Below are 26,565 nucleotides of genomic sequence, written 5' to 3' on the forward strand. Positions count from 1 at the left end.
AGAAGTGATACAGCCACAGTTAGCAGGTTCAGCAGGGTGATCACAGTTTAAAGAAGAAAAAAAGAGAAAGGGAAAGAAAAGGCATCCGAAAGAAAGAAAAAAGTGTAGACAGAACGGGCAGCATGAAGATGCACTGGTATTTATTTTTGTTGGAGGGCAAATTTACAAGTCAAAAAAGTCTTGGTCATGACTCACTAGCACCGTATCTCTAACCCAGTAGGTGGTGTTACTCTCTCTGAAACAAGACAACTCCCACAACCAACACTGGTGTGGGCAGCGGCAGCATCCCACTCACTCTGACCAGAGCAAGAGCAATCGCCTGGGCTCCTCTGACTGCTCCCAACCAGGTATTTTCAAAGTGTGGAGATGTAGCACAAGGTGTTATTGCACTGCCTGTGAGAGAACACTGACAGAAGGAGGGAGGAACAGCTGGTGGTTACAGCTCACAGGAGGTGATGACACGTGCTCCTTACCTGCCAGTACCCATTCCCATGGACTGTTCAAGCCCCATTCACACAAATCCAAGTGCTTAGATGGGTTTTGAGCATTAACTTGGAGGGCAGTTTTATGAGGGAAGAAATGACCAGATGGTTTAAGATCAGTTTTCTCTTCTCAAAAGCATCAACACCATCTGCAGCAGCCTGTCCCATTAACACACCTGGGTAAAGAGATTGTTTTCTAAGGCTCAGGAAAACTTCAATTATATCCTTCCCTCCTTAAATAGTCAGTCAGGAGCCAAGTATATCAAGCGGAGAAGTATGGGGGAAAAAAAGGCAAAAAGAAAAGTCAATTAAATCCAGGAAACACTGCAGTTACTCCCTAATTATCACTATTATATAGCTGCATATAGAACAGGATTTTTCTCTGCTGATTGCAGATTAGTCCAAACTCAGTAATAGAAGTGATTGGAATCACTCTACCCTGTCTGAGATCAGATCCCTTCCAAAGGTGACTTTTGACCCATTGCAGCACTAAACCCTCCTTTGCAGCAGGTCCAGCCCAACATTTAAGCACCTCCCCACCCTCCCTTCCAACTGGGCATTTCAGTGAATGAGCACTGTGTTCTAGGATGCAATTTATTTAAAAACATTTATTTTAGGCAAAATTAAACAGACATTTGAGATTACATAGAAATACAGTTTCCAATTGGATCACATAAAAATTAAAAATGCACTGTTGTGTAGATTTAAGTATTTTTGTATGTATTGACCAAGTATGTAAGATTTAACCATGCCATTTGCAGTCAACTATCATAAAAATCAGTAACGAAAAAGGTTTCTTAAAATGTGCAAATATTATCTTAGTGTTACCATTGATAATAAATGACCACTAAATAGATGCTTATTATGTAAAGCTTTTTAAAGTACAATAAAAATACAAATTCTATTTGTTAAAAAAGGCCATTCCTATGGCTACTAAACATCCTCATTATACAAATTCAAAAATACTATATGACAAACAAAATTATAAAGACTTTTCTTTATGAAACATATACTATTCTATTTGTTAGTGATTTAATATATTTTTATATATATATTTCTCTATAATACTCTATATGAATGATGACCAAAATACAAGAGAGAGGAAGACTAATGCAATGTAGGATGTTAAGGCCCTGATTCAGCAAGGTACCTGAGGATGTGTCAAACCCAGCAAAGGAATAACCCCATTCTTTTAGTGCACTCCAAAGGTACATGCACAAGTACTTTGTTGAACAAGGCATAAAGATACACATGTGATAACAAATTTGAAAAATGTGTTTTTGGTGTAAACTGTGATGGTTAAGGACAAAACCGTAAGTGATGCCAAAAAATCCTCTTATTAAAAAAAAAAAAGTAAAAAAGAAAAAACCCGAAAATTTGGGGGGTTTTTCCATATTTGTATGTTTTTTGGGGAAAATACTAGAGGTTTGAAAGCTTTTGAATTGAACTAATGATAATAATTTTCTGAGATAGGTTTAAGAGGGTATCTTATTGCTTATGAGAAAGATTAATGAAGAGTATGCATAGACATGTCAGCATTCATCTCACCAGCAGCTGAGAATTTTGATGTGCAGGTATTTCTGTAACAAGAACAACCAGTGGGTACAAAGGACTTATTAACTCATAGTGCATTCTTTGCAGAAAGCCTCAAAATTAAAGACATGGAACGCTAAAACAGAGAGTAAAAAAATAATACTCAACTGAGCCTGGCTGTAAACACTCAGGTGTTGAAAGTAATTCCAGAACTGAGCCCAGTGCCTGCTTATAGACAAAATTTCATAAGTTCCTAAGTGAATGCAAGACCATAATCTTCCTTTTAAGTTATGGCTAGCATGTAATGGATTCCAAGGTACGTACTTTACACTTCAGCTATAAAATAGCAAAATAAAGGGCAGTTAATTTGTCCATTCTGCAATTTAGCAGTTCTAGGCTCATTAAGCACTTATCAGCAGACTAATAACTTGTTAGTTTCTAAAACATGAATGAAGGATGTAAAATCTGGACTGTATAAACCAATGACAACGTATGTACAGCATAGTAACCACACACAGTAATGGAAATCAGTCACACTGCATCGAGATTTACTTTTGAAGCATAGAGTAATGGTTAGTATTTTATGGTTTTTTTCTCTGCAAATTGAATTTTTTTGTAGTAGATATTAATAATTTTACTGCTTGAATATTAAATAATGCTTTAGAAGCATAATTTAAAAATGCTGCCAGGTAAAGTATAAAGTATTATGTAAAAATCATGCCTGCACATTTGCAGAGAGAGAGAGAGAGGGAGGGAGAGAGAGAGAGAGAGAGGGAGGGAGGTATATGTGACCTTTCTGAAGAACTTCTCCAAGCTAATAGTCATAAAGCATAGTAAACTTGGGCCAAAATGTGAGAGAAAGAAACACAACAGCGTAATTTAATTCATAATTAATAAACAAATACAACTTTTTACATTTGTACAGGGAAAGAGTGAACTAAGTTGGATTTTTACAGAAGCAAGCCTCACAAGAGTTTACATGTTGAAAAAAGCAACTTTTGGCACATGGATAGTATCTGTGAGTACGTGTTCAAAAATAAAAAACCCACTGCGGAGGAATTTCACATTGACTTTCTTGGCATCAGCACCTGCTGTCTAGTGGGTCAAGACAAAATACTGTGCCTTCAAGAGTTAATCCCATTTTGAACCCCTCCTGCAATGAAACAAGACATCATTAGGAAAAAGCCAAGTGAGTTCTGGAGGATTACGGTCTCTTTTTAAAAGCACTTAAATTCAAGCATATCTTCAGGCAGACAAACTGACATAGTACTTCAGCCTGAATTCACAAACACATTATTTGGTCAGCCACTTTTTAATAAGTCTCAGTGGTTAATTTATAAAAGACATTTGCCATACAACAGCATAGCTACAATATGTACATGAAGTTAAGAAAATACTATAGAATAACAACATTGAATATTCGTGTACATAGGTCAACAGAAATCCAAACAAGTTTGATGTGCACCATGCTGTTCCTGAGTAAAATTCAAGAGGATTTATAAGCAGGAAAGATTAGGGCTACATGAGCACAGAGTTTACTATATTTCTATTGAAAAATACAGGTAAGACATGGACATTGTTGCTGATACCAGGTGTCCCCTACGTTCTGTGGTGCCTCAAGAGCAGCCCAACAAAAAGTGCAGGACTACCCCACCTCAGGGGGCTGTTCTGAATTGCTTCCAGTGCAGTTAAACTAACAGGGCTTTACTGCCCACTGCCATCTGAGCTTCACCAAAATGGCAATTAAAATCATACTTGACCTACTGCAAATGAGAAAACTGTGCATTTTAAAGGCATGTAACTCAGTAAAACAAAATACAGTGGTATTTAGCAAGTGCTGTGAGTTGCTTTAAAAGTTCAGACCTAAATACCTGAGTTTACTTGTTGTTACCTGAGTTTTATTTATGTTATTAGTAGAAACACAAAAAAGGTTATAAGCTGGATGCTACCAGCTCCTCCGTGGAGAAGAAATTCATTCTACAAGTACTTTTTTTTGTATGCTTTTATACAGGCTTGGCTTGCTAAAGGTACTTAGTTTGCACCAATCCTAAAGTAATAATTGCACTTTTAATACAGGAAAAACACTCTTATTTTCATTTCTCTTTTTGCATTAAAAGAAGCTGAATAATTGTGGCTTGACCCTCAAAAGTCACCTGGGAGTCAAGAAAATTTCAGACTTTGAAAGTTTAAGCAATTGGAAACAGGGCTCTGACTAGAAATGCCTTGAGAACATCAACTCCACTGGCAGATGTTGCAGTGCTCAGTTCAGTGAGAGAATGCTGATTGTGTGCTATGAAATTAGTAACAGGTCCTTTCACCAAGAAAATATCTTGTAAACAAAATAAATCTTTTTGTAAAACAATCTGTATGGAGATTAGGCACAAACTCAAGTCTTTCCCTCATATGCACAGCAGTACCTCAAGACCACACCTTTTGGGTTTAGAAGGTAAATCCAACGTCAAACCAGCTTAATTTCAAACAAATTCAAATCACGGGCTAAAATTTGAAAAGTGTACGAATATCTAATAATGCTGCCAGCTACTGCTATCAGGAGAGTAATGTGGAGAAACAGAACAAACCTCCTGGCAATAGTTACTAAATGGTCTGTGAATTTCCAAGTAAAAGTTGCATTTTCTTAAAGGCAGATCCATGCCATGAGATGCTGAGCCAGTAGCAGCACTGTGGTGTAAACACTCCCCAACTATGCTACCCAGTTTGCTCTACCTGGGTGACACAGTGCTGCCAAGGCTCACTAATACATTTAAGATTTTTCCTTTATTTTTTTTTAACTCCGTATTTTCCAAAGGATTAATAGGAAGAACATTCAATGCAGAAAGTATTTCAAGCAAACAGTAGCTGAAATTCCAAGTGAAACACATCCTGTTATAAACAGTGTTCATTTACCCAAAGGCTACTATTAATTGATGTAACTGCAGTCAAAGGAGGGCTGCTTACCCAGAAGGAGAATTCAGAGAATTAGCCCTACAGACTGTTACATTTTTAACCCTGCAGTTACAGCATGCCTAGGATGCTAACCTTTTCAAGTATCTGAAGGCTGTTTCCAGTTTTAAGCTTGTAAAGAGATACAACAGTAAGGGATTGTTGTTGGTGCTTCAACCTGAGGATGCTTGATGAGCTCCAATAGCAGAACAACAGCAGCTGGTGTGACAAGGACAGTGACCTTCATCCTGAGCCAGCCAGAGCCTTCACTGAACATCCATCCCATTCCTGTCCTGCATGGTCTTATTTTTATCCTACACATTTAAGTTTGCTGGTGTCTTAAGCAGCTTCACTTCCGATGCCCTTTTTCCAGCAGGCAAAGAGCAAATCAGATGATGCATTTTGGAAGCACACATCTCACTGCTCTTATGCTGAGCATGTCAAGTTTTTTCCACACAAACTGATACTTTGTCACTTAGCACTTTACATGTGTTTGCTATGACTTAACTTAGAACTATTTCCATTTTCTTGAAGAGCCGTGGCCTCCTTGACCTTTCCTTCTGCAGCTTCACTCCAGCCACTTCTCCCCACACCCATTTAGTCCTTCTCAAGCTGTGATATTTTGCATTTAAAACAATTACATTCCCACATATTTGCAATGTGATCAATGCTAATCCATTAAGAGATTGCTGCTCTTTATGGATCATAATTATTGAAAAAGTTTTTAAACTTTATTACCAAAATGAACTCCTGTCCTAGCAGAAATCAGTGATGTGGTTGCCAGGGGCTGTTACCAGTTGCGTTCCTGAGAACTGTGGCTCTTGCACATTCCTGTCTGTAACAGGGACATGGCATTTCCATGGTCACTTCTAAGCCACACCAAACCCATGACCATCAATGTCAGATTCTGCAGGTACAAGCAGGCTCAAACTTCCATGACGACCACAAGGTCAAGAAGCCCAACAGCACAGAGAAGACATCAAAGCAATCCAGATGGCTAGCTGGGCATTCCTTTCATTAAAGGAATGTAAAATCCAGATTTTTCCCTCTTGAATATCTAAGTGGAGGACAAGAAGTGTGTAGGAGTATAAATGAAGGAAAGCTGCATAGTTTTAACCAATATTCCTAAAAAATTAATTGCAACCCTCAAACAGGAAAACAAATAATCAGAGTATCCTCACCCAGCAGACTCCCTGTCAAAGTGATTGCAATCAAATTTCCAAAGATGAGGAAAGCACAGACTTCAAATCTCCCACAGCCATCGCTATTCCTAATCCCTCAGGTTCTGCACCATAACTCCAAATGCTTAGTTAATTTTTGGAATCTCCAAAACTATACTTGGGCAAAAATATAATTTAAAAATAGAATCCAATCAGCTGCAGTCCAGCAAGCCATGGGAAGGCTTTAGGAGTAGATTCTCCTTTACATGCAGAGTAGAGCTGTTGCTGATGCAGGTAACAGAGCAGTAGTTCCATGCTGCAGTTCTCCCAGCAGTGCAGAACACTGAGTGCCACATGTGCTTTTAGGACTTCATATCTACACCTGAGCTGCACAGGGCTCTCCAGCACTCTGCTCCCAGGGGAAGCTGTTCTCTGATTATAACAGAACAGCACATGCCAGCTTTTAACTGTCAGCATCCACAGCTGTAATAGTAATGAAATCAGTTGCAACAACTGAGATTACAAATTATGATTTTTTTTCTAATAAACTTGACTAATGTGTTAGATAATTTTTTTTAATGACATAGGGAGTCAGCTTCTTGCTAAACATTATGTGCTCTCTCTCTATATATACATATATCATGCATTGCTAATTTTAATACACAACACTTAAAATATTTTGCCTTGTCTGAAATTCAGACACTTCAGCTTCTAATAATGTGTGTTCTTAGCATAACTCTGCCTGTTCATTAAAACCCATGTGTGCTATGGCTTCCTGTACACTAAAGGTTCAGGAAACAGAAACTCCTCATGCAGTCAAAAAAATCTCTCTGATTTGCTGATTTTCAGGGAATGCAGAAAAAGGCCACCCCATGGTTCTGGCCAGGAGAGGGAGGAAGAAGGGCTATAAAGGGTGCACCTATATTGTGACTTGTTTTTTCTGTGTTCATGTCCTCCTCAAGTAGCTTTTTTTACTTTAAAGGCATTTTAACAAGGACTGAGCAGTTTAGTTACCCTGCTAAGTAACAGTATTGTACTAAGGGATGTGATTGATACCTTATAGAGAGGAGCAGAGCTTGTTTTCACTAGAAACAGCTCAAAAACAATCCCTCTTCCAAAACCAGCCTTTTCTTGGTGTCGAGGATAAAATAATTCGGGTTTAAACCAGTAAGCACTACAAGACAAAGAACTACCACTTTATCAGGAGATAAATTTGCCAAAGTCAACCTTATGGCTCAGAAGTCAACTCACTTATCACTTCACAGTGACTTCACTCAATGAGCTTAAGTCAGCACAAACCCAGCAAAGCAATGACAAATTTACATATCTCTGAGAAGATTATTTAGAGGGCTGAGCATAACTTATTTCAGATGGAAAGACGTCAAGCCTACTGACTGCTTCAGGGCATGCAGGGAGAATGGCTTGCAGCTCCTGGAAGCTTTCTGGTATTAACTGCCTTGAGATTTTAATAAATTATAGCAGCTGCTGCTGGTATGACATGATCCAGGGAAACTTCTCCTCACTGCAAGATTTCTGGGAAAATAGACATTCATTTTATTAATGTCTGGATACAGTCAAAATAAAGATGAAAATATGTTTCAGCATAAGGGTGCAGGGAAACAGGAGGTTGGACAGTCATCAGAGAGAGGCCTGAGCTGTAAAAGTCACATCTCGGCACATGTTTGAGTTTTAAGCTCTCCAAAAAGATCAACAGCGATTGGACTGAGAAATGGAATAGACTGCTTAAGTGTGAAATTTGGATCCTCAGTGAAGTTTAAAAATAAGTGTTCCCCTAGAGGCCAGGGAACTTTATCTGATCTCGTTAAGTTCAGAATATGGGATGCAAAGGCAAAGCACCCACACTCAAGCATTTATTCTCCAGTGCCTCTTCTGTGCTGTGCTCTTCTCTCCCACTTTGTTCACAAATCCCCTCCAGCACATGGCTAGATCAGGACAGCTTTGCTGCATACGGGGTGTGTGTGCTGAGGCATCTCATGTTCCACACAAGAAACAGCGTAAGAGAGTCTGAAGTGGGCCGCTCCAGTCAGGCTGTCACATCTTTGCTTGCCATCCTCACTGCACAGTGAGCTGTATTCAGTACCCTCTTGGAGGAAGTTTACTCCTGGAACTATTTTATGGGTGTCCGTATAAAACCTACCTTTACAGATTTAATGGAATATGTAATTACTGTAACTCAGGCTGTACTTCCATAATGCAAAAACGACAAGACTCCTTCACTTTGCATTTCAGAGCAGAAGAGAGGCCCACATTTCTCTTCCATGTTTCTTAATGTTGGATTTCCAGAGCATATTGAAAATTCAGTGCTCTCACCTTCCTCATAGGTTGTGTCTAACAACTGTTGAGTCTAGCACAGTTTCTTCTGCTTGTTGAAAGGTTTAACTCATCATGTACAAATAAAAACTTGCTCACAAATGTGATTGAGCTAACACAATCATGTACCAAAGGTTTTGCTTAAACCATTTCACTAGTGACAACCTAGTAATGTCAACTGCAGGTTTCACAAGTGCACATGGAAAACAAAGTGAAAACATAGCAGTGAAAACAAAGGCTTAGTATTAGCACCTGCCAAGACAGACTGAAGAAAACTACTATCAGCTGTCCCTAACTTAGAGATCGTAGGCCCCTAAAAATGAAAATGGCCCTGACTCAGAGTTCTATATATAAAACATAAATCTTAAAAGTTTTTATGTATAAACACATATACTATAAACACGTATTTATATAAAAATAGAAACACAAGACAAACACATGCACATTTCAATTGTAAATGCTTTAAATACCATGATTAAAATATGATATACCAACCATCGCTGACGCTGTGCACCCAGGAAAGCACAAGAAGATAAAAGAGACATTAGGAAAAACATGTTTCAATCTGTATTTTGCACCAACAACACAGTGAAGTAACTGCACACAGTCTTTGCTTTGGCTCAAGTTAGAATATGGGGGTTTTTCATACCCTTTCAGCTTTACACTTGTTCTCAGTTGGATCATACGTGACAAGTGTTGTGCCTACATAAAGGCCCACTAATTAGTTTTCAGTGAACAGTTGATATGCTAGGGGGGAGTGCCTTTCTTTGCAACAGGACACAGCAACTCCCTAATGCTTGGAGGTTTTGTTACTGGTTGGTTGTCTCCTTTTTGTAGATCAAGAGAGTACAAACAATGATGGGAGATTTTCATTTCATGACTTCAAACATCTTTGATAAAGATTTTTACTACTCCATTCCCAGATGTTTTATGAGGTGGCAGCACTCTGTCGTGTTATAGGCTAACAATTCCAAATATTGACATTACCTGTAATAGGAACCCTTAATATGTGACATTTAAATATTGACATACCATTATTAGTGGTAACCACAGTTACTACAATTTATTTTTCCCTAAAACAATGGAAATGTTGGTAATATATCAATGTGAGGTGCTGTAAGATTTGGGGTTTGTGTTCAAGAGTTTGGTAACAACATTATAGCATTCACAAAACATAAGCATGTTGTTGGAATGGCAAAGAAGCCTGTTTTGGCTTTTAGCTGCTCTTTGAAATTATATGGGGGACCAAGAAGCTAAATTTCTTACTTCATATGGAGTAGAGATTGTCAGTGGAACCATCCTAAACTGACATGGAAGAGAAGATGTACTCAGGCAAAGTAAATGGTATTTAAATCTTGTTTAAGCCATTTTAAAGAGCTTTTGCTATTCTCTAGGCCAGAGAGAGGAACAGAAGGAGCCAGAGAGCAAATGCTCTTGGACTTTGTGGGCTCCGAAGAGACAAGAGGGCTGGAAACCCTGGGAATGCTTTCTACTGAGGAGCCAGGATCCTAGAAATTCAAGTTTCCATTATTTTCAGCCTTTTCTTCTGCTGGCAGGCTGCTTAAAAAAGAATAGAGATAAGCAAGCTGGCAAGGAACTAGAAGTTTTGAAAGTCTGACTGCAGAGCATCATTTGTTCCAAAATTTGAGGACTTTCTCCTAGAATTGTTTCACAATTGGGTCAATAACTGAATGGATACTGTTGAGTGTTTCAGAATCAACAAACATTTTCTGATAAAAACACATCAGTTCAGAATTCTTGAATCAGTTCTCAAAAGTTTAATTGCCCCAGAGTGCCATACAACTGTTTTTAAAGGCAGCAGATAATTGCCATGGCCCTGTAAGCAAGTAAGTCTGCCCAATGTTCTGAGAAAGCAAAGTGATGGCACTGAGGGAAAGAGAAGGGTGCACTGGGATGGTGGAGATTGCTGCAGCTGAGAAGGAGAAAGATCAGGAGATATGGAGGGTTCTTGGCTCAGATCTCTTCTTCAGCTCTCTCAGTCCCTTCCCAGGGAATGGTTCCCAAACCACCTTGGTTACTCTGCTGAGAAACCCCACATTAGTGTAGCTGACTCTACTGGTACTGATGCCATGATGATTTTTTTGCCTTTCCTTTTATACCCCTTTTATACCTTTTATAACTTCTGTATTCTTAGTGCTTTTTGCCTACATTCTTGGACTTGTTTGTCAAGCTGAGAGACTAAACATTTTAGAAGCTTCGTAGTTAGGGATCAGTGTGCCCCAGACCCCAAGGTGCTCTCCAGAACACATTCTGTAAACTAAGATAGAACCATCCAGGGGAAGGCTCCTTGGGGAGGGGGGCTCATTCGAGCCTCTCAGTGGGGAATCTTTGATAGATATGCTAATTAGTAAAACCTATAATGTTATACCAGATCTTTTGGGGGTGTGCATTTTGCAGTGTGCATGGAGGTGCATTCGAACTGGATGTGGTGCACCTAAGGATCCTTAAAATAAATACAAAGGCAAAATCCCTTTTTTCCTTCTAACCATGTTTGATTCTTGATTTTAAGACCAGGAAAAGGTATCAGTACCAGGTAGGGCTCTTGAGGCAAATCCAAACTCCAGCTCAAAGACCAGGAGATAAACTTGCTTAAAAGGAATGGTCAGCAATAGGGGTTTTCCAATGCATTAGTGTGCGCGTTGTGGAACACATTGTCAGAGTATGGTAAGTATGTACTTCAAGAATAGGCACGCAGCCATCAAAAACCACGTAAATCAGTAGTTACCTGCATCTCATCTAGTTTGGACTGAATGTCTGGAGGGAAATCTCCTGCTCCACAGCTAAAAGGGTCAAAAGGTTCTGCTCCAAAAAGGTCTCTCTCTGGAACAACAGAAAAGTGAGTCACTGAGAGAACAGGTATGGGTTACGACTACAGTGCTCTGAAAAAGCCACCTTACATCTCCTTCTGAGCTGAGTAACAGCACCATCAGATACACCACTCATTAACCACAACTTTTAACATCCCCATTTGAAAGCTAGGTCTCGGGCAGTTTTCCAAACTTTAATACACAAATATTTTTCCAAGAACACCACCAAACTTCTGTTGAAGCCTCTCTTTAGCTTCCTTTAATGCTTGTTCCTTCTAGAGGTCCGATGGGAAGTTGTTGCCATTTGAAGAGGGCATCATCTACTGACATGTGCTCTGGAGTCTGTGTGTGTAAGGAGTTTCAAAAATGAACAGGAAACAACTGGACATGAGTTGCCAAATTCCATCTCTACATTATGTCAACAACAAATTACCAACCAACTAACCTTTGTGTCCCCCATCTGCCACTCCTCAGGTTAAGGATGTCTTTGTGAGACAAGCAACTACTCTTACTCAGGCAAGGCAAGGCCTTTGTTTGATCCAATTACAGCTGGCAGTAACTAAAACTAAAAATTGTCAGAGTTTTAAAATCTCGGATAAGATCACATCAAGAAAGAAAAAATAAAAAAAAAAACCCCAAAACCACAGCAGGATCAGGAATTGTCACTTATGCTAAAATTCCACTAAATTTGGGTGCATAAATAGAACAATTGCAAACTTCCCTCTTTCAATACCAGACGTTTGTCACTTTTTCTTAACTGCAGTTTGCATTCTAGTGGTCAGAGGGAGAAGGGCGTTTCTTTTTTTTGTCTGGGCAAGAATAAACACCTCCAATACAACTGGATTCTTTTTTCTTATTAGACCAGTATAGTTCTTCATATCTGACTGCTCAAAAATTTTTTGGTTTTTCAGGTTTTGGGTGGTTTTTCCTCCTTCTTAGATTTTTTTTCCCTACATGTAAAGGTCCTGTACACTTTTTCCTATCTCACGTTGGATTAAACTAAAGCAGTTGCAAAAATAATTTTGCTAACCCAACCCAACTGATTGCAGAATTTACAAGCTGCTACAGCCTTGTCACTGGTGGAGAGAAAACTGGAACCATTAGGAGATATCCTCTCTCCTAACTTTCGTGGCTGCCTAGCAAGAAACCTGACAAGAATTCTACCTACCTCAAAACAATTTTAGTTTTAGAGCATGACAAGAAAGGGGGGCAATAGTAACTCTGAAGTGATTGGACAGTTAAGCACAAGATTCACCCACCCTTAACACCCAAGGTTTCGGTGACAATTAGCTGCTTGACCCAAACCCCTGTTATCAGTGGTGCAGCACACACCTACAGCTGCACAGATGGCTTTATTTTGGCATCCTCAGAGGCAGAATTTTAGACCTGTGTTCTCTAGGCTCTTCAACATGTATTGTGCTTATCAGTCTGTCAGGGCTTTGCCCTTACCAGTTAGGTGTTATCAAGCTGCACACCAGGCATTTTAGATAGTTGGCAGCTATCATCATTTGCTCCCACAATAAAGCACAGAAATTCCCATCATAAAGTACAGAAACTTGAGCAGGAACTTGATTGATTACATATTTCAAAAACTGTGGCTACACAGCTCTGAACTGTCACATGGGACCAGGAGATGGCCCAGATCAGAGAGCCTTATTCCAAGAGTCCTCTTGAGCCAAGAAGAAATCCAGTCTTTCCTGGCAAAGGCAGACCACCTGTGTGCAAAAGAGACTTTAACTCGGATAATCCAATGTAAAAATTAGGTTGTCCCTCATCCTTTGCCTTTTTCACAGCCAAAATGGGTCTGCTCCAGTATAACTGGTGTCCTGAAATGCTCTAATGCTCCTAGCAAATAACCTTCAGATGTGTAGCAACTCTGACTTGCAATCTAACCGCTACTGGGCAAAAAAGTGATTCTACTTTATAACCCTCACAGTCTATTTGTTCATTATGTAGGTCCATTTTCTTTCTCTTTACCTTTAAAAGGAGCTGACAGTCTTCTCTGTGGTCAGACAATTGAAAGCAGGCAGTTCCAACACCAAGGCTTAGCAAACATTCTATGAATGTATTTAGGAAAAAACAGTGAAGGACGAGACTCCTGCATTTATTCATACTGAATTATGACTTAAGACTGTTTTAAAAAGCAAGTATTTTGTACACTATTATGGATATTATCTCACTCATGCCTTATTATTAGGCTTTTATTAATGAAAGCACTTTTGAGCTCATTAGCAGAATAGCAGAAGTTTTAGCTCTTTTAATGTCACTCTTTAATGTGGAAGATTTCTGAATTTATACTGTATACAAGGCAGAATTTAAAATCAACCAGAGTGTGACTTATTCCAAGGGACAGAACCTAATAAACCCTGCACAGAATCAAATTGAAAATAAAGAAGTATTACCTAGCTGGGTTTCTGTGGAAAGCTATTACTTGGGGAGCTATCTCTATCATAACTTGCTATCCATTCCAGCTGAACGAGACCACAGAACAACTCCTTTTCTGCATTTAAAGTTTGTGTGTTGTAAGAGAGACTGCACTGCTGAGAGTCAGGGAGGGATAAAGTGGAATATTTTCAGTAGCAATGCCAGTATTTGTCTTAGGAACAAAAGCTGAAGAACCTGTGTAAAATGGAGAAATACGAAGATTTCATCCCTGCAGAGCTGCACTATTGCATGGCATATCCATAAGCTTATCTGCCAGTGCTCACTCCACTCATGATGGAGGAGAGGCTCCTTTTTAGCACAGATGGGATAAACTGGTAACTTTTTATTTCAGGCCAGAGTATTTGCATGAAAATTAGCTATAGCAAGAATATTTTGCCTGGCACACTGCTCAAAATTACTGCAGCATAGGCAGGCATTTCTTTCTCCAATAAACAGCAATCAGGAAGATTTTGAAAATGATCCTTTCAAATGGTACAAATAATTTCCTTTCCCTTTCTCATTCCTTTCTGGATGAAAATAAATTCACAGCTTGCAAAATTGACCCACAAATTCAAAAGCCATGAAATGTTGATGTTTTAGATCCTCAGCTCAAACCACAGGATAACATGAACAAGCGATAAATTCTGGGACTTATCTGACATTCAGGAGAACACATAATACTGGAGAATAGCAACCTGCACTCTATGATAAATTCAATATTAGCAATTACTAAAGCAAAAATATAAATATTTGGCTTTTGTGCTGCAGCTGACACCCCAATCTCTACCTTAGCCATCATCCAGGCACACAGCTATGCTGATATATGCTTTCCCCAGATGGACTGGAGCAGCTGTGATGACAAAAATTAATCACACTGAAATCACACAAAGAAATACTTGGAATAAACTGAGACAGGGTAATCCAGAAAGCCTTTCCTTTAGCTGCAGGCTACTCCATATTTTTTTCTTTTGAAATTATTGCATCCATTATTCTGACAAAATACCCTTAAATATCTGCAGAAAAAGAGCATCTTGGAGCAGATTTCTCCATCTGCCAGTTGGAACCTTGTCCATGATGCATTTGTGTGAAGTAAATATTGAGCAACTCAAAAGGGAATAATCCTCTCCAGTTCTTTTCTGAGATATGAAATCTCATATCTGTGACAACAAGAAACACATAAGTCAATTCCTCCTTTAATTAAATAAAATTAATAAATTAATTCTGCCCATTCAGATAACTTACAAGAACATTTACAATCCCTTACCTCATGAGGAAGAAGCAGCATGGTCTCCAGCATTTTTGGTTGCATTTCACTATTTTGCAATTATTACCTAAAGAGTTAGCATGCATTTGTCCAATCATGCATCTGTCCAAACCTCCTGTACAAAAATTATGCCATTTTCTCTTTTAAATAGGTAAACCCCATCTATTTGCTATCACTGATACAGCCAGTGGTGAGCAGATATTTACTGAGTATCCCTGTTGGAACACTGCTGAATATGAACTCAAAATCTCAGGAATTAGTTCATTTTTTTAAAGCTTAAATGCCTTGGAAATAGCTCTATTTCCAAAAAAAAAAGGTCACTGTTGCTCCCCTCTAGTATTAAAAGGCTGGGTGCCTTAAACTATATGCTGTGAGCTCAGCAAAGCCAGAGGTACCACTTATAACCCCACAGTATTTTTTTCTGGGAAAATACCAAACGAAGAACTGATAAGCAAAATTCTAACTCTGGGCATTTCTCTTTATGGGAAGTGGAACTGTCATCCTGGTGCCAGTAATTGCCTATGGAACTCTCGGCCTTGGAGGAATGGAAAGTGCTTGGTATTGTTACAGGATTCCTTCAAGTGTCCATGCCTTTCCTGGGCACTGTTATTTTTGGCTGATTTGTCAAACTGGCCAGAGGATGAGTAAGATGAGCTTTGGCTTTTAAAACCACATTTTCCTTGAGCAGCATGAGTGCCCTCCCTGGGTAACAGGCAGATGAGCCCCACTTAGGCAAAAGGAATAAATGAAGTGACACTAGCAAACTGATGACACACTCTTACCTTTCTCCTTCTTTACTACTGAATGTGATAAAGGTGGAAGTTCCAAAATTATAAAATCCCACAAAATCACCATGTAATTTCATCAAAACAACCCTGCTTGAGTGCAGTGACAAAGAAAGTAGAGAGAGGAACAGGAAAAGATGATCTCAGAAAATGGAGACTCCAAACTTTGGCTCCTCTTGATTGCCAGCCCTCTGACTTGTACTGGAGAAAGAAATGCCAGCTTGCTGGTGCTGGCAGCAGTGACACCACAAAGCAATGCATTATTGCACATTGTTATAGTGATGGGATATTGCACAGCCTGAACAAGGCTCTTATGGGAGCTGAACTTTCTAATCTGGGACAGTAAAATCCTTGTTTGATTAGAAAATATTTCTCTCCTGTTTCAAAGACACTCTGAAATATGCCAAGAAGCGTTAATAGCTGATGGAGACAGTAATTTTCAACATAGAAAGTACCATGACACAGACTGAAAGAGTAGAGATGAAAAGCATAAAGACCATGATGGGCTCTGTAATCTCTCCCTGAAGTGGCATCTCTGAACTACATCATCTCGACTGAATGCAAATCAATGAAGTGCAGAAGAAGCAACTACTTTAAACAATACATATCACTGTTAATAAGCAACTTTTCCTTTATATTACAAAACCCACTGCCTAAACAATTGCAAATCTTTTATAACTGGAATTTCCAAGATCCCTCAGGATTGAGTGCTGACTCCAAGATTGCTAGCCACAATTTCAATGGATCTGAGGTAGAACAATAAGTAAAAAAATAAAATCTTGACCTGTAGTTCAATTCAAGTTAAGTTGCCATTCTTGAAATTAGATATGCACATTTAGATTTATTTTATGGCATTGTCTGTAGTTTCAGAGAAGCAGGTGCCTTTCAATTATTTATTATAAAGCCATAAAATGCTCTCAAATAGAGCAGTTCTATTCTAATATTCTATTAGAATATTCTAATATTCTTTTAAACTATATGAAAATAGTTAATATTAACTATACTTGATAGAAGTCAACTTCTGTTAGTATACCTCTTGAGAATCCCACAGAAATTCATTAATTATTTTAAAATATTCTCTTTTAAAAGAGCAGGGGTCTTTACTGAATTAAGAGCCTCAATATCTACTTTCTCTTTAGAAGGTGACAGACATTCTGAGAAATGGAACCAAACAGTGTATCAGATATGGGCTTGGGAAGACATTCACTGACCAAAGTTATAAAATGCCTTTTTGTTTTTGTGCACAGCTCCCATTCACAGTTGAAAATTCTGCATCCTAGAAGCATGCCCCAAAACAGGGCATGATCTCCTCAAATGTGTTCCATATGGTGGCGGGCAGTAACATCAATGATCCTTATGCACTCTAAAACAGGCATCAGGAACAGAAGATACAAACACAGACCAGTATTTCTACAATCTCTAACATCACTTGTGCATGCTCCATTCTCCTCTCCCTCAAGGGATTCCCAAAGCTTTTAAAAAGACTTTCTGGACTCCTAAAATATTTCCAGTGAAGTCAAGAACCTTACCCTAGGTGCTTTCAAGCCTTTGCAAAATGAAATTGCTGTTGTTAATAACCTTTTGAAGACCTTTTAGGAGCGGTTGACAGATCTGGAGAGGTTCATCAACTGTAACTAAAAAACCCAAAGCTGTGCATGATATGAAAAGTAGAATTGAAAACAGCATTCCAAGACAGTCTCCTTCTTGAGGGTTTCTTTGGCTCTCCCTTGTGCATCACCATCACCATACTTACTCCACCTGCTGCCTTCCCCAGAAATGCAGGCTCTAGGTGCTAGAACTGTGGCTTGTGGCTTGACAAGGAAAGAACTAACACGAAATAAAAGTATTCCTTGAAGTACAGAAAAGAGACTGTAAAAGAAAAGCCAAGTTAAAATCCCCAACCCAACCCCTTCCAAGTGTATATGTCATAGTTTCACAGCTAGTTTTATAATGCAACCTGGCAGCAACATCAAGGACTTTGGGAAGATGGTATAAAGATGAAACGGCATTACTGAATGCGATTCACAAAAACTGTATTTGGCTTTGCATGCAAAACGTACGTAAAACTTTAAAAATGCTTTATTAATAAAAAGTAATGTAAGCAAAAAGTAGGTCAGTTGTTACAGAACTTACTGATCTCTGTAGATCTACTGGGTACTGGAGGAGGCTGTGTACCATTGCGAGTAGGTGTTGATGACTGAGGGGATATGGGAGAAAAGGGAACCATATCAAAGATGTCAGTGGAGGGTGATTTAGGTGTCACACTGCCTGCCTACAATAAGGACAATAAATATTAGGGCAAGGTTTCACATGAAAAAGATCACAATACTGAATTCTTCAGCATGCAGATAAGAGCCACATTTTGAAAAAATAGTTTAAAACAACCATCAGCATGCAAACCCCAGCTCCTGACACCAAGCAAATGGCATTTGCAGTACAGACTGACTCATGCTGACACTCCCCAGCACAAAAGCAGCATCGTAATTTTTCCATTTTCAGTTGAAAATGTATCACAGTTACACCTGACAAAGCTGTGACAAGCAGTTCTCTCTTGCAAACACACGAGCAAAGACATCTTCACGAAACCCAGTTTGACGTAATATGGCAAGAACAATGTGCTCTGCTCTGGAGAGCACAGAACCAAGTTAAAGATACAATCCCAATATTTTTTGTTTACTAATTCTTCTTTACATAATCTCTTATTTGGCAGCCTAGAGAAACTGGTAAGATCAAAGCTTTAAATGTATTTTTCCATAAGTAATAGCCTAGACATGTGATTAGACACTGAATATTAATATCCAAAATAAACCTGTTGTCCTTGAATGTGAAACTGAAGAGATTTCATTCAAAAGGCCCAGGAATTTCTAAGGGTTCAAAAAAATACTGGGCAAGCAAGAAACCCCAAACCCATCAATTACTGTAGTTCTACAGCCATATTTATTTTTGAATGGCTCATTCCTCCTGCCACCAGTCCACTACTTCAGGGCACAAGCGAGGCACAGTCAAGTGAAAATACACTGAACACTAAAGACAGAGGATGAAATAGATTAAAACTGAGACTGACAAGCTGAAGGAAAAACTAGTTTACATGTTCATGTTATTGCTGAGACAATACAGAAACCCCCACACTCTGTGTATTAGAAAGGCCAGCCAGGCACAGGGAAAGCCTGCAGCTTTGAAACAAGATGCAGTTTGCCCAAACTATCCACATGGAAATTTTGAAGCACAAGTTAAATTAGTCACATGGATCCTTTTATTCAGAATACACAAATATTACAACCTGGCAAGCAGGTCGTCTTTAGCACTGCTTATGCATGAGAATCCCATGGATAAACCCTTCTTTTGGAAGGCTGCTTTCTTCAGTGCCTGTGCTGCAGCTGCCCCGGGACAGCTTGCGTCACAGATTTCTAAGCCAAGCCTACAGGTAGCCCTGAACCACCCCTGTTTCTCTCTGGAGGTTTCTGCAGTGGCTGCTGAGTAGCAATATTGATCCACAACCTTCCTCTAATGCACTGCTTAAAGAGGAAAAAACACAGAGCTCTTAAGTCCTACATTTCCTATTTCTTTGAGGTTCTGTGATTCCATGATTCTCAGGAGTTTTGAATTCATATTTTAAATTTGGATTAATATTTTGAAATTGGATTAAGAGAGATCTATAATTGTTCAATATCTAAAAGAACCTGGGGTATTTCTTCCCAGATATACAGAAGCATAGCAAGAAAAAAAAAATCTACATTTAACATGCTGCTTTTATTTTTTTGCCCTTTTTTAAAAAAATTCTCTGAGTCACTGCTGTTCCCAAGCATGACCATAGTTGAATTAACTTCATAGAAGAACCAGTTTTCAAGATTTCAACACATCCAGAACCCTCACTGTCCTCAACATGAGTTACCATTGGAATTTTAAATATGATGTGTTGTGGAAAGATTTCAGTGCAGAGTTTAGACACCACAGGCTCCTGTTAGTGTCCATGGACCTTGCATTAACCCTGCAGTAAACCAGGACAATCTGAGTCTGGCAGATTGATGGATGCCACCTGCTCTCACTCAAAGCAGGGCAATGGATGGGCTGGACCCAAAATAAACATAATAAAGAAGCACATGCCTTCCTTCATCTGAACCTCTCTCTGATTGTGGACAGCCTTTTGTTGGCATTAGGAAGGCGGCATCAGGTTTGGGGCATAAATAAATGCTTATATCAACCTACATTATCATCAACACCCATGGAGAATCCTAGAATGTCTTGGAGATCCTAAGTGTTAATGGAGAATCTTATTATTTGTTAAATGCTTACAGCTACCTAGAAGACAGATAAACAGCATTTACATTTAGTTATAAATGTGCCTTTTAGGCAAAAAATGCAAACCCACAGTTTAGACTAATTTCCCAATTATATTCCATTTTGTTGAAGTCAGTGACTGGCCATTTTGATACTACTGATATAGTTTAATTAAAACTATAAGAGAATTAAAAAATGTGTATTTTGAATACATGTGAGCACAAGAAGCATTTTTATTTAGTGAACACATGCAGAAAGCCAGGATGGTCGCCAAATAAAGCCAAACATTACTTGCAAATGGGAGAAAAGTTGATAGTATAAGCACATTAATATAAAAAAGCAGGCAATATGCCCATTTCATATTTAAGAATAATTTTCAAGCTTCATTTTTTACATTTTTTATAAAGTATGCTGAAAGTTATCTCATGGCTGATTGCTTTTCTATTAATTCATGGTGGGGGAGAAGCCCTTGAAGTTGGACCTTTAGAATTGTTTTGAATCACTAGTCTTCATAGAAAAATAATGAACAAAGGATTGACTGATAACACAGAGATCAATAATTAATGGACTAATTGAAACATGTTGGAAAAATAAAAATTTAGTTTTGGGGATAGGAGAGAAAAAGCTCTGTAGAAAATAAGAGTAAATCTTCACAAATTCCATATTTTAAGAGTACCCCTAGAGAACCTAAGATTAATCTGCCCTGTCCTTTAGCCACTGTACAAAATGCACTTTTTAATACAAGTTAATACACAACAGAGAACAAAAGAAAGCCAAAACTAAAAAAAAAACCCAAAACTGAAAAAGCTTTTGCACAGCAAGATTACACGAGGTCTTGGGCAGCTGTATTCACTGGCAGGCTTTGGAAGACCACTCTTTGAAGGTGGTGGTATTAACAATCCAGGTGGTAGTCTAGAGTCAGGAGAACTCCTAGGAGTAAGCGTAATGGAAGAGATATCTAAACAAGGAGGTGAATCCTCATTGTTACACCAGAAAAAAGTAGAGGGTCTTTGAAACATATGTTCATCATTATCACACTTTATGTGCAGCAGCTGAAAAGGAATCACAGAAAGAGAAAACATTCTGAGGAACAGAACGTGAAAACATCAGGGAAAGAAGAAAAAACAACACATTTCATATTTCAAAAAAGCTTGTCAGCAACTGTTCAGTGCTATAGTTACAAGATACAGAACTTGAAAATACTTCAACACAAAATATGAGAATATGCCACATTAAGAGGTAACCCAGTACCAACTGGAACAAAGACAACTTGCTCCTTGATCATTAAACCAAATAAAATGAAGACAGGCATCTTTCCAGCAGTGTGTGTGTGTGCGTGAGATGCTAAGAAATGTCTAAAGCCAACAAGGGATCAGCAATCTCTCACATCTGCACTTGTAACTTAGCAGGTAGGCACAGGTCTGGGGAGAAGAGTTACTGTGCTGGTTAATGCACAGGTCAGAATTTTCTCTAACTAATCGAGGAAAAGCCCACCATTTATATACCACCAATGCTGAAAGAACAGCTTATTATTGAATGAAAATCTTTAGAGGATGGATTTAACTCTGGATCTTAACAGAAGGGATTGCGCACTTGTGCAGAAAGTTCTTCTTGGCCACAGCCAAGAGTTCCACACGGAGAAGGCAGGAATGGGCTGGAAGTGTCTTGCCTAAGCCCCCTGTGACTGGTCCAGGCTGAGGCAGTGGCATATGAGTGCAGCAAAAATCCTGAAGTCTGCTTTTACTCCCTTCATAGTGTTACACATTCGTTATGTCATGATTATTTCATAAGAAGTTTGCATAACTCAGTAGATCAGGATTCAATCAATTATTTTAAACCATTTTTTTCAGTGTTATGTAGAAAACAAAACATTTCAAATCCTTATAAAATGAGTCTCAGCTTCTTTCTTCCCTTTCTTTAAAGATTAACCAGGCTAAGGGTACAGGTGACCAAATGCAGTAACAGTGCCATACTTGAGAATACCAAAACAACCCACAAAATTCCCTTCTCAAAACTTGCAATTCAGCATTAAAGAAAAAAAGGGTTTTCATCCCAACTTCAAAAATTTCCATACTGGAATTGTGAAATGGAGGGTTTGGAATGGTAATCAATTAAAAAAAAAAAAAAAATCAAAAAACCTACAGGACAGAATTTTGATTATGATTTCAAGAGTATCACCAGACTACAGGTAGAAGAGTTGCAGTGCTACTGTGTATTACTGCTGTGGAATCCTTGCTGCTATACATAACCATGGAAAAAACAGCCCTTGTAATAATAAACGCTCAAAGAGATTAAATACAGTCTGATTAAGAAAGCCAAATACTCCCCTGAAATGCAAAACAGCAAAGAATAAGTAGTTTTCATAAGAAGGCATGGAAGTCACATGAAAAATCACACAGAAACCAGCAAAATGCACATAGGACACCAAGCAGCAAAGCTATGAGGATGATGAACATATATCAAATCCAGGCAACGGAAAAATTCAATACAAAACCTGAATATACACCCTGGTGTCATCTGAGGCCTGAACATGGAGCAGTCACAGGGCTCATCAGTGACACTCTTAGGACACTTCACACCATATGGGGTGTCAGGCTTCCTACAACAATTTTGGGAATGCACCTGCTCAGGAAATTAATTTTCCCTAGGAATTCTTCATTTGCAGAGCAGCATAGAACCCATCAGGTGCTGGGAGTGTTCCTCTGTGTCTTATCCCATGGTCCAGAAAGACCTGAAAGGCTGATGGACTTTCTGCTCACAGTCCTAGGGTTCCAAGCAGCCCACAGACACCACAGGGGCAGCAGGGAAGTGCATTCAACAATGGAAAACAGGGAATATCACCAGATGCACAAAGTGCAGGGGGAGAAAGGAAGAGACCTTTGATCTAAAGAATACAATCTAAAAAGGGTGTAGCTTCTGAAAATTAATACTCTTACACCAAATTATAAAGGAAGAAAATATAGTAAAAAAATTAAATTGTCATTTTTTATGGTAATTATGTTTTGTCTGAGGTTCCCCCTCTGTAACACTTGTAGTAATAGTGGCATTGATACAATATGTCCCAATTTGGGCCTCATTTCATTAACACAAGAAAAACAACAAGAAAACAACAAGAAATGGTACTTCATGAAATAATCATACTAGTTCAGTAGGCTTGGTCTCTTTTATGGTTAAATGTATCTATGTGCCAGCAAACAATTTATTTTTGACTCATTCTACTGAGAATGGTGCTGAAGATGCACTGTTGGGCTGCATTGTACTAGAAAATGCAATGTGATTGAGATTTTGTTAATCAGGAAATCACTTCTAAATTGTTTCTTTTTACAAGGTGTCTCAAGACATTGATTGCAATCTCTACGTCATACCCACATAAGAAGTATGAATTAGAATAAATTGAAAAATGTTTTTGTTCCTTGGAACATTCAAATTGGTAATATACAGAAGCACCACAGTCGGTAACTGCAGCGATGTTCCAGGGAAAGGTGAGTGACCTTGAATTGAAAATTATGCGTTTAGAAGAACCTGCTCATTTCCTGAGATTTGGGGCTACTAAGAACACACTAATCCATAACTTACTAATTCATAAAGTACTGTATAAGCATTAGCAGTTTCATTAATGAACTGCTACATCTTCAGTTCATTTAGTACTTTTTCAGTGACGTGAAATATGCCATAGGCAATTTCGAATTAATTTTCTTTAACATCATAAATGTAACAGAATTTTATACCCTCACAAAGAAGTGCTCAAAGAACTGAACACAGAATATTATAAATCTAAAAAAGCTGAAGATAGGCAAAAAAACCCATGTGCATTTTCCCACTTGGCAATCTTGGTGGAAATCGGAATCAAGTGATATGCATAAACACATTCCAAAATGTTTTTTGAAATCTGCACACAGTTCCAATATCTATCTTGGGGTTTTCCCATGAGTGTGGTGAAGCTTTCCAATAAGGGTAGCTGGTGAAGGTGGCCTGTGCTTCCAGGTCACAACAAAACCTTGCACGAAAGGTCTAATCAATCAGTATCTTTAATGCTCTACTTAAAAATGGAGGGGTTTTGCAGCACGTCCACGTAGGAGTATGTATTCCATACTGCTTCTTTGGTAATCTTTATGGTGCAGGAAGAACACTGCTCCTTCTGGGGCTGCTTCCCCCAACACCTCTTCTTGCTGCCTTTCAGTTCTGCTTCTCCCTCATTTCAGTGTTCTCAGGGAACCCTGGCAGCTTTGGGCAGCACTAGCAATGGAAAGAGCAGCAAATAAGACATGATGTGAACCCACTCTGTCAGGGCTGCACTGAGCTCTGGAGGCTGCATTTACACACAGCAGCAGCACCCAAAACCTCCCTGTCATACAAACCGGAGCAGTGTCCCCACAGGAAAACAATGAGATGAAAATCCAATGGTCCTCACATAATCAAGACCAAATGCAAAAAAGACCAGCTACTAAAGCATTGCCAAGCCACTAAAACAGATGAAAAGTAAACAACAGATACACAAGGCACAGAAACTTCAGCAGTGCATGCAAAGGAGTGAGACAAAGGAAACATCCCATGCCAACATTTCCCATGGCACACGGAAGCGCAGCTCGAAAAGCAAACTAAGGAAACTCTTAGTTTGGGATTGCATGTCCTCGACAGAGCCACTCAGGACACGAAAAAAAGTGAGAGTTTCTGTTGCATAACACTTCTGCATTGGCAAACACAGTCATTTGAGGGACTAACTTTTCAAAGTTCTAGGAAGACTGCTCAAAACCATCGACCTGAATGCAGAAAAAATGATCACTAAGCAGTTTATTATTTACTGAATGTGCTGAGCAAATGTAAATCTAATTAGTTACAATATCCTGAGAGAAAAATCGTGAAGATTGACAATTTGATGTTCAACTTTCACAATATATTTTATGCAAAAGTATTTCATTATACAATCCAGTTTTCTCTCTTTCATTTCCAACTATGATCTCATTGCCTTAATGGCTTCTTTTATAGGTTTAGAAAGAAATTTTATTTTTCCCATAGAGTTTATGAACTGACAGAAAAAGCACCTAAATTAGATTGATGTTGATTTGGCCATATGGCTAGATTTAGAGCAGCTACAGAAAAATTTTCTTGGTGATACTAATAACCAAGCAAGGAGAGAATTCTGATGCAATTGTATCCCTCAAAAGCAGAACTTGATTGCTGTCAACGCTTTTCACCCATTTACATATTGCAAAAATGCAAAGGGTGGGTAATTGCATTATTCACACACATATTTTGCACCCATTTCAGTCTGTCAGTATTATTTTAAAAGATGTCCTCAAATAAACCCTTAGTTGGCCTGCAAAAAAAAGAATCAAGAAAGAATCATCAAAAAAGCAGTTTTAGACTAGATTTCCCTTTGTATTTCCCAAACAAGCCTTTAACTTTCACTACTTATAAAATGGAGAGAGAAAAGTAATCCCTAAATTTTTAAATTATTACTACTTTCAATTTTCATATGCCAGTGGTTTTGGTTTTTGGTTTTGTTTTTTTTTTTAAATAGAGCAACTGAGGACTCACAATAAACACCCTGATACACCATACTTATTATTACTTAAAAAAGAATTTAATTAAAACAACTAAATATTTCAGATGGAAAAATATTCTCTTTTATGAAATTATCAACTCAAAATAACTTTTTATCTGTGCTTAAAATGAAGCTTCAAGCTTATAGTTCACTGTTTGCAGTTTCTTCTCTTAGTTAGACCATGGATTGATTTTTGGATAAGTCACCAATGTGTACACATTTTCATTAGCAAATTAAGGTGTTTCTGTAATATGTTTTGCAAAGAAAGTGTTCAACACTACTACGCAAGAATTCAATATGTGAACCTGGGGCCAACTCCTTGCAGAGAAGTAAATCTGCCAGCAAAGCTACATATTGCAGTCCAGCCTGGCACAACTCATTTTGTCTATAGTTTCAGAAACTACAGACAAAATGTTTCTTGAAACATTTTGGAAGTAAAAGAGGATCTGAATTTTAAGTCTTGAACATATTACATTTGATCCTGAGCAAATGACTTTATTTCATATTTAGCTACAAGCCTATTTTCAATGACAACAGGAAGTTAGAAAGGTTTATTTTAAATGACAGCCTGGATGTATCTACTTAGAACTGAAACATGTTGAGACTAGTTTGGTTTTTTTTAAATGTGCAGCAAACCAGATGTTTAAAACCATACACATATTCAGTCATCCATCCACAGTTTAAAGATGCTCTCACATTCTATTTTCTTTTGATACTGAAGTGAGGACAGGAAATGCAATCTGGTCCTGCTTGTGGGAAAATGATCTGGGAATCAGAGGACTGAGCTGTCAAAAAAAGCCGAATTGGCTTGTTTTTAAAAATAGAAAATACAAACAACCCCAAACCACACAGACAACCAACAATGTCAAGGGTCAGTGATATAATACAAAAAACCTGCTGCACTTCAAATTTCCCAAAGTGTTTTCTCCCTTCTTCATTTCATGAAAATCTAATGGGAAGACTAATGTGTCTGGAATGATTAAAGACACAAAAAT

General features: G+C 38.4%; 1 protein-coding gene across 7 annotated transcripts in view; it reads right to left on the minus strand.

Moving 5' to 3' along the window:
- Positions 1–1,062: 1,062 nt before the first annotated feature.
- Positions 1,063–26,565, minus strand: part of GULP1 (GULP PTB domain containing engulfment adaptor 1) — a 150,036-nt gene continuing 124,533 nt past the window's right edge. For 2 of the 7 annotated variants that reach the window (XM_039554730.1, XM_039554728.1), the window contains 5 exons: positions 20,853–21,077; positions 17,881–18,019; positions 11,193–11,287; positions 8,942–8,952; positions 1,063–3,168 (listed from right to left, as the gene is read on the minus strand). In XM_039554730.1, coding sequence (XP_039410664.1) covers positions 3,147–3,168; positions 8,942–8,952; positions 11,193–11,287; positions 17,881–18,019; positions 20,853–21,077 — 492 coding nt within the window. In that variant the 3' untranslated portion in view covers positions 1,063–3,146. The remainder of the gene's footprint in view (positions 3,169–8,941; positions 8,953–11,192; positions 11,288–17,880; positions 18,020–20,852; positions 21,078–26,565) is intronic. The other 5 variants (XM_039554729.1, XM_039554727.1, XM_039554733.1 and 2 more) reach the window with 4 other exon arrangements.

The sequence above is a fragment of the Corvus cornix genome, chromosome 7 (genome assembly GCF_000738735.6).
Source record: "Corvus cornix cornix isolate S_Up_H32 chromosome 7, ASM73873v5, whole genome shotgun sequence".
Classification (NCBI taxonomy): domain Eukaryota; kingdom Metazoa; phylum Chordata; class Aves; order Passeriformes; family Corvidae; genus Corvus; species Corvus cornix.